Source organism: Lepidochelys kempii, chromosome 8 (assembly GCF_965140285.1).
Source record: "Lepidochelys kempii isolate rLepKem1 chromosome 8, rLepKem1.hap1, whole genome shotgun sequence".
Classification (NCBI taxonomy): Eukaryota; Metazoa; Chordata; order Testudines; family Cheloniidae; genus Lepidochelys; species Lepidochelys kempii.
This window is the reverse complement of record NC_136387.1, coordinates 78306572-78318787: the sequence shown is the minus strand read 5'-3', so window position 1 is coordinate 78318787 and position 12216 is coordinate 78306572. Positions and strand designations below refer to the sequence as shown.

At 39.9% G+C, this 12216-nt stretch overlaps 1 protein-coding gene across 5 annotated transcripts in view; it reads right to left on the bottom strand.

Moving 5' to 3' along the window:
• Positions 1-12216, bottom strand: part of COL24A1 (collagen type XXIV alpha 1 chain) — a 241385-nt gene that overhangs the window by 151766 nt on the left and 77403 nt on the right. For 4 of the 5 annotated variants that reach the window (XR_012160423.2, XR_012160422.2, XM_073357181.2 and 1 more), the window contains exons 12-14: positions 12062-12106; positions 3933-3986; positions 1044-1088 (exon numbers count right to left, since the gene is read on the bottom strand). Coding sequence is in view for 3 of the 5 variants with exons in the window: in XM_073357181.2 (XP_073213282.2) it covers positions 1044-1088; positions 3933-3986; positions 12062-12106 (144 nt within the window). In the remaining 2 variants the exon portion in view is untranslated. The remainder of the gene's footprint in view (positions 1-1043; positions 1089-3932; positions 3987-12061; positions 12107-12216) is intronic. The other variant, XM_073357174.2, reaches the window with a different exon arrangement.

Below are 12216 nucleotides of genomic sequence, written 5' to 3'. Positions count from 1 at the left end.
GGGAGATTTCTTTTTTTAGATATTCGGAAAAGCTTTCTAACTATAAGGATAGTGAAATACTTGAACAGATTACTAAGAGAGGTTGTGGAATCCCTATCATTGAAGGTTTTTAAAAACAGGTTAGACAAACATCTCTCAGGGATCGACTAGGTCCTGCCTCAGCACACGGGGATGGAATAGGTCAGTGATTGTCAATCTTTCCAAACTACTCTACCCCTTTCAGGAGTCTGATATATCTTGCGCACCCCCAAGTTACACCTCACTTTAAAATTACTTGCTTACAAAATCAGACATAAAATACAAATGTGTCACAGCACACTAGTACTGAAAAATTGCTTACTTTCTCATTTTTCCATATAATTTATTAAATAAATCAATTGGAATATAAATACTGTACTTACATTTCAGTGTATTGAATATAGAGCAGTATAAACAAGTCATTGTCTGTATGAAATTTTAGTTTGTACTCACTTCACTAGTGCGTTTTATGTAGCCTGTTGTAAAACTAGGCAAATAACTAAATGAGTTGATGTACCCCCTGGAAGACCTCTGCGTACCCCCAGGTATACGTGTACCCCTGGTTGAGAACCATTGGAATAGCTGACCTCTCAAGGCCCTGCCCAGCCCTATATTTCTATATCAGGCCAAATTCTGCCCTGGACACAATGAATTTACACCAGAGATGAATTGGGACTATATACCTTAATTATATTGTGTGTGGAAAATATTGCACCTAACAGCAAAATCAAAATGAGTTCGAGGGAATAAACTGGCAAGCTGAGCTGTTTTAAACAAAAGTTTTGATCTGCTGAGACTGGATTTATGTTATTAAGTATATAAATGTTCAAACTGTAATGATGGAAGAGCAATGTTGTAATATTATTTAATTAGAATGACCAGAGCAGTTCATTAAAATAAGATTAGATTTAAATAACAACCCCAGAATCTCTTAGTTTTGAGATTTATTATTAGGATTCTGGACACAGAGACGAAATGTAAATATTTTAATGAAGTTCAAATAAATGGGAAAAAGTTACACTCACTCTCAGCCCAGGAAATCCAGGAGGCCCAACGCCACCAACAACTCCCTTTAAAGAAAGAGTGAATATGGAACAATCAGCACTTTAATATTTTAATACATCCCCACAAATAGCAAGGTAATGAAAGGTGATCTGCAAAGAAAAAGAAATTGGAATTCTGGCTTCTCTCTGATGTATAAATAGGGCCTGAAAGATGACTAATATTATGCATAAAGAATGTATGTTCTAAAAGCCCCTTTATTAAGGTAAGAGAACCCATAATAAACATGACGTGAGAAATGAAATCCTGCCTCTAAAACCAGGGAAGATCAGACTTGACATTCCTGCTATTTTAAGGGGGGGAAACTAAAGAGGAGTAGGAAAACAATTTTTTTTGGGAGGGGCGGGGGGGACAGCTTGTCAGGCTCCCTTTATCTATAACTAGGAGGCCAAAAAAGGCCCAAGCTCCATTTTAAAATGAATTTCTTTGCAGACTGCCTTGAAAGGCAATGATCTCTTTATGGGCAACTGTTTACGTATATCTAAAACTGATTCAACTTCTAGTGCACATCTGAAGTGAACAGACAGTTCATTATAATTATTCCTTCTTTTACAGCTGGAGAATATTTTTAAATAAGTTTCAAAAAATAAATTACTTCAAACTTTTTTAGCAATTTTAACAAACTACTGGCTCTTTCCTGCCCAAATTAAACTCTGTGGTTGCAGAGCCTCAAAGGTACTACGAACCTTATGGGTTACCCAGCATTAAAGACTGCAATCTCTGATTTAGTTGGGGATTGGTCCTGCTTTGAGCAGGGGCTTGGACTACAGGACCTCCTGAGGTCCCTTCCAACCCTGACATTCTATGATGCTATGATGATTCTATGCTCTCTCCCTTTAGCCATCCAGGTCTGCCTCCTTCCAGGCTCAGACTCTATGCAGCTTAATTACCATGTGGCCATCCAGGTGATAGAAATTATGTCAGGGGCTCAGTGCATCCCTTCACATCCAAATGTTGGAGGTGGGGTGTATGAAAGCAAATCTTGGCCCACTGTGAAGCTATTGTATTGGGCTTTCCAGCTGTGAGACCAAAAGTTTTAAAAGGTAACTTCCTCCTTCTCTGCCCCCGCCACCCATCCACCAGCCCCAAACTCCTCCGCCGTACCAGCTGGGAGGGTTCTATTCTGCAGTGGGCTGTGGATGGGGAATGTAACATGTACATGATTAAGGGCTAGGGAGAGAAACATGAAAACAGGGATGGAGTAATCCTGGCAAACAGAAGGAGGCTGGGATGTGGAGAGTATGATTTGTCCCAGCCATAGCTGAGATAACGGGGGAGACTTCCTGAGTCTCCGGGGACCGCTATCTCTTATCACCGCAGAACTCCCAGTCAGCATGCAGTAGCTCCTGCTCCACATTATCAGCACGAGAGGACTCTCAGTAAATATCACATTAGATTTCAGCCTGACCTCCAGCCCCCTGCAGCTGCAGACTTGGCACCTTGCCTGAACCAGCCCTGCAGGGTGGGTTTTTCACTGGCTATTTGAGGAGGCTGCGATATCAGCAGCTGTCTTGGTAGAGTAGAAGAAACTCATTTTAAACGTGTGGTGCTAAAATGCAGTTCTTTGTAATGTATAAGTCTGTAATTTAGGACCTAGACTTTCTGAGTTTGTCTCTATTCAAGTGTTGCTCTTCCCCTTCAGTTCTGGTGGAAAGGACGCATCTGCTTTGGAGAGGGGCAGAACGAACTGACCCTTGTGTATAATTTGTACGACAGTTGGTTACACTAATAAAGCCCTTTGAGTTCTTTCAAGATGGAAAGTGCCACAGAAGTGAAAGATATTATATTACCTAACCCCTTGGTGAGCTTCATTCCAGAGATCAGAAATGCTGAATACATTTACTGCGTGCCAAAATCCTGGTGCCACTGGGCAATCAAGGCATCAGCAAAACTTTAAAGAGTTTCCAGTTGGTGCAGCAGAGGAGGGGTCATCCTCAGAGATTTTGTTACAGTTCCCTGGTTCTTCGCCCAGCTCCTGGCCCTCACCCAGGTTAGAGTAGCCCGTAGGCACTAACTGCCCATCTTTCCCAAGGGAACATCCATCAGCTGAGAACAGCTGCAATCTGGCCACTCCTACTTCCTGTTCATTGTGTCAGGGACCACAGGAAGGGTGTTGGAGGAACTACGTAATTTAGCTCTACATCTATGGGGGGCTTCTCCAAGCCAGGGGAATCCACAGCTAACAGGCTGCAGCCAGAGTCAACTAAGAACATGGCAAGAGAGAAGCTCCTTTGAAATCAGTACTGAAACAATGACATGATGACTGTCACATGTTTTGATTACTGCATCATCAGAGCACATTATTCTGAAGAGGTGTTTCTAAAGAAAGAGCGGCTGCCCTACTAATGCTGAGTTACTAAAAGACAGACAAGCAAAAGACAGGTCCAGAAGCTTATTCAGTAATAGTTCAAAGGTTAAAGCTAGTAAATACCTGAACATACTAGAGCCAGTTTCCTGAGAAACAACTTCAGAATATCCCCTTTTTAAGAGACCATGGAACTGTATCATATCAAGCAAAGTCATGTCCTAGGGCCCTAGTCACTAAGAATTTTAGCAAGAATACAGATTTGTTTAGTTAGCCTCAAACAGGCAAGAGTTTGATCCTGAAAGGAGCTGAGCATCTGCAGCTCCTAATGGGAGCTGGCCACATTCAGCAGCTTTCAGAATCTCTCTCTCTCTTATCTGAGCACCTTCAATGTAAAATCAAGAGTGATAGCAAATTTCTAGTGTACTGCATTGAATCTCCTCCTTTTCAAGGGGTTTGTTTGGTTTTTGGACAGGTTTTATCAATGACACATTTTAATACCATCATGTTGTAAATTGCAAAGTCACACACACAATTTGATACCTACAGGACTCCCATCTGCACCAGGGGGGCCTCTGTTTCCAAAGTCACCTGGAAAACCCTAGTAACAAGAGAGAGATAACACTGTTAGAATCATAGCACACACCAGATATTATTCTTCACATTACACTTGGAAATATGTAAGAAATGCGTACACACTAAGAAATTTGGCAAGAACAAATGACTTGCCCTTTCTTATCCAAAGCTGGGAGGTTCTAAAAGAAGCTTACAAGAGTCAGGTGCAGAACCCCCATTGAATTTTTATGGGATTTGGACACCTAATTCCCATAGGTTCCCTTGAAAACCCCAACCCAAATTGACCAAAGGTACTAGAAAGTAAGATGATACTAGCAAGAAGGGGGGAAAATAAACCATTTCAGCTGCAAAATTCAAAACACACTTCATTGTCTTACTCCAAAATCCCATCCAAGAAAGATTTCAGAAGATTTTTTGGATGCCATTTTAAGTTGCAAGAATATGACGTTATCATCTTACTGAGCCCTTATGAGGTCGATACTATGCAAGTGCCCATTGGAATGTTTGTTTGGGGTCTTCTGATACCCAGCTCCGTGCCTTTACTACAAGATCACACCTCCCCCATGCCATATAGCATTTACCTAAGACTGTTTTTTAATATTTATGGATGAAGACTCAATATGACAAACGTGCATTAAAATCAATGACCAATATGAGGGACTCAGCGCTGCTCAGAATTAAACCTTCATTTTCTAACCATTCTGTATGCAAAGTTATCTTTGCCAATGTAAACTAGTGCATGCTTGCCTGGTTGAGTCTGCAGCTAGAGACTGAAACAATAGCACCAAATGAGGTATGCATTTCCTCATTCATATTAGCAGAGTGTTGACTTCAGAGTTTAGATATTGGGGTAGTGATGCTATGTAGTCACCAGGATGCATCTGGAATCTGATTGGACAAGTGAAATTTCAATTTTGAGCCAAAATTAGCATTGTTGTCTGGGGCTGCAGGACTCGAAGTCCTGCCTTGCTGGAACCGTGATCTTTTTTGCTCCCTATTATGGATCCTATTTTACTTCCCCAGACGTTGCCCCTGGAAAGGAAGCACGAATTGATTGAATTATTTTAATTCCTATTGATTTCATATCGCTATCAAATGCTCACTAACCAACTGGAAGAGCCACATGTGGGAGAGAGTGGATTCAGTGCGGTGGTGCACAAAAGTTAATGCCCACAAGAGCAGCACAATTCTGTTGTAAACAAGAGCACAAAAAATGTAGTGATCAATGCCAGTATATGAAGTTGGAGGGAAGGTGCGTAGTGGAGAACTGTGCAGAGCCCTACTAATGCTAGAACCAGTCTGATTTAACACATTTCTTAATAATCTGGAAGAGGTAGTAAAACAGCACACCAATGAAATTTGCAGATGATACTAAATTGGGAGGGGATTCAGCTTGGGAAAATGCAAGCTAATACATCCAGGAAAAAAACCCCTAAATATAGAAAGTATGAGAGTAAAATATCTTGCAAGCACCAGGGTTGTAAGAGAGCCAAGAATGATCTTGGACGTAGGAGCTTGTGATACAGCTGTAAAATTCCAGCGCAATTTTGTGCTAAATTTGCCAACACACCCTAAAAGTAGGGAACATGGTATTTGAATGGACAGTTCATAGTTGCTAGCATACTATTTTTAGACTATACTAGAGGACACAGTTTGCTATGTTGCCCTTCCATCCTCACAGGTGTTTCGGCCAGTGGATTAACACCATTTATAGACTTACTGGCCATCCCTCCACAATTGCTCTGATCCATCCCTAACCTTCTCAGTGCATTCTCATAGGGTTTGTCTTGTTCATACTGCAACTTCTGCAACATGATTTAGCTCAGGTAATTTAAGTTAACTACCACAACTGTAAATTCTAGTGTACTGTAGATATTCCACAATAGTTTGTTCCAGGAAATAAACATTTGTTCCTAGTCATGGTTCATCCTATGTCAGTGGTTCTCAACCTATTTACCATTGTGGGCTGCATAACAATTGTCATGTGGGTCACATCCAGTACTACCTGTATGGCTTTGAGGATGTCACATTGGTCACAGCTGTGTGCTGACTGGGCCACAGGTTGAGAACTACTGCCCAAGGCTGAGCCCCAGGATAAGCTAGGATCCAGAACAAACCTTTGGGAGTGTTTGCACTGAGATTTACAAATATTTGTGACAGGTTTCAGAGTGGTAGCCGTGTTAGTCTGTATCAGCAAAAACAGCGAGGAGTACTTGTGGCACCTTACAGACTAACAAATTTATTTGGGCATAAGCTTTCGTGGGCTAAAACCCACTTCATCAGATGCATGTATTTTCCACTCCATACATCCGATGAAGAGGGTTTTAGCCCACGAAAGCTTATGCCCAAATAAATTTGTTAGTCTCTAAGGTGCCACAAGTACTCCTCATTGTTTTTGCAAATATTTGTGAGTGTGATGTTAGAATTCACAACTGTACTAGTTAACACACATTAACCGGAACCACCCTTCCATTCCCACAGACTGGAGGGAGCAGTTTCTTTCATCCTGCATGTAATTATTTCATAAACATTACCTTTTCTGCTCTCAGGTGTTTTCAGGTTTATAGTTTTCTCTTTGTATAGCTGCAAGAGGAGGTTAAGATACTAACCTTTCACCTCCAGTGGGCCATGCTCAAAAGTGCCTCAGGTCACACAAACTATTAGTTTAGCCCTTTCAACCTTCCTTCCTTAGGTTGTCTAGATCATGATTTATCAGAGCTAAATATCTTTAGTTAAGAGCTGGGAAGGGGAAAAAGGGTGCCTAACAATGGATAAACAGGAACCACAGGCCAGGAACTGAAAGGAACCTTAAAAGTTGCAGTAGGGAGGTGGGAAGTTTGCCCTGTAATTCAAAATACCTCTGGATTTCTCAGCCATGTTTTTCTTTAATCAAAACTATTAGTCTTTTACCTTGGTGTCATCATAAGAACTGGAGTTTAACTAAATAATAAGGGAAAATTATCTTGTATAACTCTCCTCTCCTCTACAACCATTGGACTAGAGTTGTTCCAGCTAGTTTTGTTTTGTCTTGTATTGTCTGGTTTGGTCTTATTTACTTATACTTTGTCTTGTACTTTTCAGTCTTGTCTTATTTTGTTCCAGTCAGCTTTCACTGTGGACAAGAATATATCCCACTCCTATTCCTCTGTGAATGTACCATTAATAGCCTATATAGTATCTTGCAATAGGTTACTAGGCTCATAATTCCTCATATTTTCATCATAATGTGAATTAATTTGATTTATTCATTCTAATTCATGTGCTGACTTTTGAATTGTAATCATTACAATGAATTGACACTGTATTTTTAACACAAATAATAAAATATCAATTATGAAAAGGAGAAAGACAGGTAATATTGAATGGACTGTTGCATAGTAGATGGTTGTTTATTACAAACCACAAGTCAACTCACTACTTCAGCATTCCGGGGAGTAATGCTGGCCTAAATCCTGGCTCTCCTGAAGTCTATGAGAGCATTTCCAATGTCATCAGTGGGGCCAGGATTTCACCCAAGGAGTTTAAGCCCTGACAAATTACTATCTGTGACTGCATCTGAAGTTTTAATTTGTCAGATGTTCTCCAGATCAATTCTGAAACATTCTCCATGCTCTGTAGCAGCTTTGCACATTCAAAATACACAACAAACTATTCAATGTTTTATGATTCATACATTAAAAAACTCCAATGGATGGCTATGGTGATCTCAATATTTAACATAAGTAAATGTGGAAATTCATTACTGGACATTGTATTAAAATCCATAAAAGAAGTTAAACCATTAAAGTTCCTACAACAGTGTAAACATACCAACATCACACAGATACAATTTAATATCCTTTGGATTTCTAGTTAAATAGCGGAATGTGGCTTATTCACAACAAAATGCAAACATGCTCAACTGACCACGCTGTATTTACCAAAAGTGAAGCCGCAACATCACAAAGCTGTAACCACCCAGACATCACCACTGCTGCCCTCTTAACGGGCCTTCTGCTGGGAGAGCAGGAGGCCAGCTTTTCTTAGCAGCTGACACTACAGAGACACTCCGATGGTGAAGGTGGCCAGAGGATGCACCGAATCAAGGCATCCCCAGGCAACATCCCTGTCCTGGCAAACACAGTTAACTTTTTTGGGCTGCACTGGCCTTCTAAAAGCCCACTGAGGAAGGGATGTTTGGTGCCATTTTCTGCTACCTCTTCCTTTTGTCAAAGTTTCTGCCATCAAGCTCCTGAATTTTCACTGGCTGAAGCCCTCCCAAACACAGGATGACCCTAGCCCAAGGTTTTTTTTGCATTCTGTTGCAAACTAACACAACGGCCAATTTCTCAGAAAATTCTGCTAAAGTCTGCGTGTGTTAAAGCCAAAAAATATCCCTCCAAACTGACCAGTTTTCAGCAAAAATTATTCAGGCCATTTCCAAGCAACAAACAGGCCCATCTAGCACACTGTGAAAATTGTATTCAGTATCTGATCATGGTGCTCTCAAGTGACAATTGTTATTCTTTAATTTTAAGGTACAAGTTTTTCATAACATAAATAGACTGCATAGCATTTATTACTGATGTGGTTGTTGATTCAGTAGAGGTTCATAATGTTCATTATTAAATACGACAGACTTTGAAATTAACTTGAAAACCCATACTCTCTGGACCAAATTTTCAATTGGCCTCTGAAATTGTATCGTAAAATTTTATTTGACATAGTGCCATGTTATTAAAATATCTTTTGCTTATTCAAGGCCACCTTCTGGGAAGCCATAGTCAAAGGCTAATTTACTGTTCTTTTAAGAAAACTAGTACATTTTGGTGAGGATGTGTGCCCCAATAGATGTTAAACTTGTTAAACTCCAGATGACACCCATGAAGACACAACTTTTTAAATAGAAACTAACAGTTGGATCAAAAGTGAAATGGAGAAAGCAACGAGGCAATTTTTCCAATTACCAGGTCTCAGATTCAGACTGTAGGTAGTGATTTATATACAGAAAAAAAGAGCAAAAGATGTTCTGGATGAGACAAAGGGGCAGATTAACCATAACCATGATATTTCCACTTTCATCATCATGAGTTTTATAACTGATGAGAGAAGAACAAATTAGGCACTATAAAAAAGAAAAAGCATTTCTAATCTAGGAAAAGAGAAAACCATCTAAAACTGAAAACATAATAGTACTACTGTGTAAGAAATGTTTTATTAAATCAGTAATATCATCTAGCATATTGCTATAACACATCCTAGAAAACAAGAACATTCATATTTTTAATTGAAAATGGGTCTGTAGTATTTTCACACAGTTACAATGGACTAGACTAGCAGATTGTTGGTATAGTTCAAAAGGTCTGCTTTGTCAGTTTGAGTATTAGTTGTTGTAACTAATCCTATATAGTACATTCCCAATAAATGTGCTCAAAGTAGTGTATGTGAAATACCGTGCAGCATATATGACAAGACAGATAATATAACAATACAGAAGTGGCCAGATTTCATATTACATACTTAATATGGAAAGAAATGGGATACATGCACCTTGAATACAGAATATTTTCTTTAAAACATACTGTACATGCAACTGATTTAAAATGCAGGCAATTTCAGACTCGCTAATATTTATAATAAGGAATTTGGTCAATTTAATATTTTGTTCCATTTCAAATATGCCAAAGATATTATAAATACTAATAACTATTCAGCTAGTCTGCTAATTGGTCGCATTTTGAATCCTAAAGATGATTTTCATGTCAGATGTTTTTTATAGTGTATTAAATGCCATCTGGACAGTAAACAAAATGATGGCAAGCACAATTATCTACCAGAATTTTAAAGCATTCATCACCATGGTGTCTAGAACTATGTTAAAAATTAAAAGAACTACCCTAAAACAAGCCCCTAATCTCCACCTCTCAAATTTAAGGCTGCTTTCCAAAATGAGATCATATTTGGGATTTGCCCTTCTTCCAAAAGCAATGTGCCATGCTGGCCATTCTTTCCCCTCATTGTTATCGATGGAAAGTTTGCACAAAGATGAGTCTTGCATTTCACCCTGAATCGTAAGGCTAGGATTCATCTCTCTGACACTGGGGAATTCCACAGCCAAGATTCTTTTGGTGAGAGCATCCTGCTCCAACCTCTTGAGGTATTCACCCTGAGGCCATTGGGTTGGATTTGGGGAAAGAGGCATTCGACAGTCCTGATCCAACAAAGTACCTAGAGCTAAGTACCTACTCAGGTGCTTTGACAGATTAGGCCTTATGATAACTAAACTTTAGCCCACTGTGGAGGACTAAGGTCTTGGAACTGATTTCAGGATCAAGAAATAGATCTGGCATTAAGTAGAAAGCCAACGGTATGTGCAGAACACTGGGCTGATGTGCTCTCATTGATCTCTGTTACTTAAACAGTGGACTGCCATGTGTTAAACTATTTGAAGATGGATCTCTATGGTCAAGAGTCCTCACTAGAGAGGGATGGGTGCAATACGTGACTAGCTGAAGATGGAAAATAAATTTCTCTCCACTTCTGCTACTTGTACAGCTAGGAGCAGTCCAGTGGGATCGAGACATCATACCATCTTGAGAACCTGAGGTCAGGTGCCTCCAGTTGAAGACAAGATTATAATTCCAGACAGTGTTTCAAAGATCCCTATCAGCATCACCTCCTTCTTACACAGATTGAGCACGAGTCTTCTGCTTTTTTACCTTGATGCTCTTTCTTCTCAGAAAAGCTAGCACACTGCACATGGCTAATAAGGTGCCATAATACAATAGCATGTATCTGCTAGTGCAGTGGTTCTCAAAGCCAATCCGCCGCTTGTTCAGGGAAAGCCCCTGGCGGCCCGGATTGGTTTGTTTACCTGCCACATCCACAGGTTCGGCCGATCGCGGCTCCCACTGGCCGCGGTTCGCCTCTCCAGGCCTATGGGGGCTGCGGGAAGGCCGGCCAGCACATCCCTTGGCCCACGCTGCTTCCCGCAGCCCCCATTGGCCTGGAGCGGCGAACCGCAGCCAGTGGGAGCCGCGATCGGCCGAACCTGTGGACGCGGCAGGTAAACAAACCAGTCCGGGCCGCCAGGGGCTTTCCCTGAACAAGCGGCGGACTGGCTTTGAGAACCACTGTGCTAATGTACACTTTTGGGATGCACAAACTAGTACATGATTCAAATGAGAAATGAGCAGCAACAATGTAGACAAAAAACTGAACACACTATCCTGTTAGCCAATTACTTTAATAAATTTAATCTTTTTTGATTCACACATTAATCTGTAGCATTAAAAACTTAAATAAGGTTCTTGATTTTAATGAACATGTTTCAGGAGTGTCTTTTAGTACTTTTTGTGTTATGCACTGATTAACCCAAAATTCACATGTATTGGAAGCTGTCCATATTTCACATGGTTTTGTAATAACTATGCAGCAAACACAAAAATTACATCAACAGAGCTATGAATCTCTCCTTCCACAGTATTTTACATCCAGACAGCAAAAGTCTTAAAGTACAACCATCTGGCAGAAAACAAAGAACTTGGCACGTAACAGATCATGCTACAGTTTTCTGATCTATCAGAAATACTATAAACCTTAGGAAGGTATGCCTTGCAGATTTGTGTCTGCCCCCACATGCAGAAATATGTTTCTATTAAGTAGGGAATATCTTTAACTTGCCAACAGTTGCTTTCTACAATTTTTTCTGCAAACATCTGAAATTATTTGAAGCTGCAACTGACTTCTATTCAGGCCAACACCTGAATCAGACTCTTCATAAAGCCTGGAATCATAAATCTGTGTTGCATTAACAATATTTTTTTTAGAACTGTTTGCGTTTTCGGTGATCTTTTAACCCCATGGCAGTCACACTGATAGTTCCCATGGCTGAACTGGCCATCACGTTAAAAATTCTTAATTTACGTTTATTTAGCAGCACCATTAAATTTACCGAACAAGTTGTCATTTTTCTGTAGTGCAAGGTATGTGCTGAAACAATAATAAAATCATTTGTGAATAAAACAACACTAACCTTTTCAGCTACTTAAAATTATATGCATACTTACATTATTCATTTAAATTAGCAGCAAAAGTAGAAACCCATATTAGTAACCTTACCAGTCTCCCCTTAAGACCCCTTTTTCCTTGCTGTCCTGGAATGCCCTGGAAAAAAAGGAAAGAAAGAAAGAAAGAAAGAAAAGAGAATCTACAATCTAAACAATCTACAGAATCTAGATTTTTTAAAAGTAATTTAAATGACATATTATTGGCAC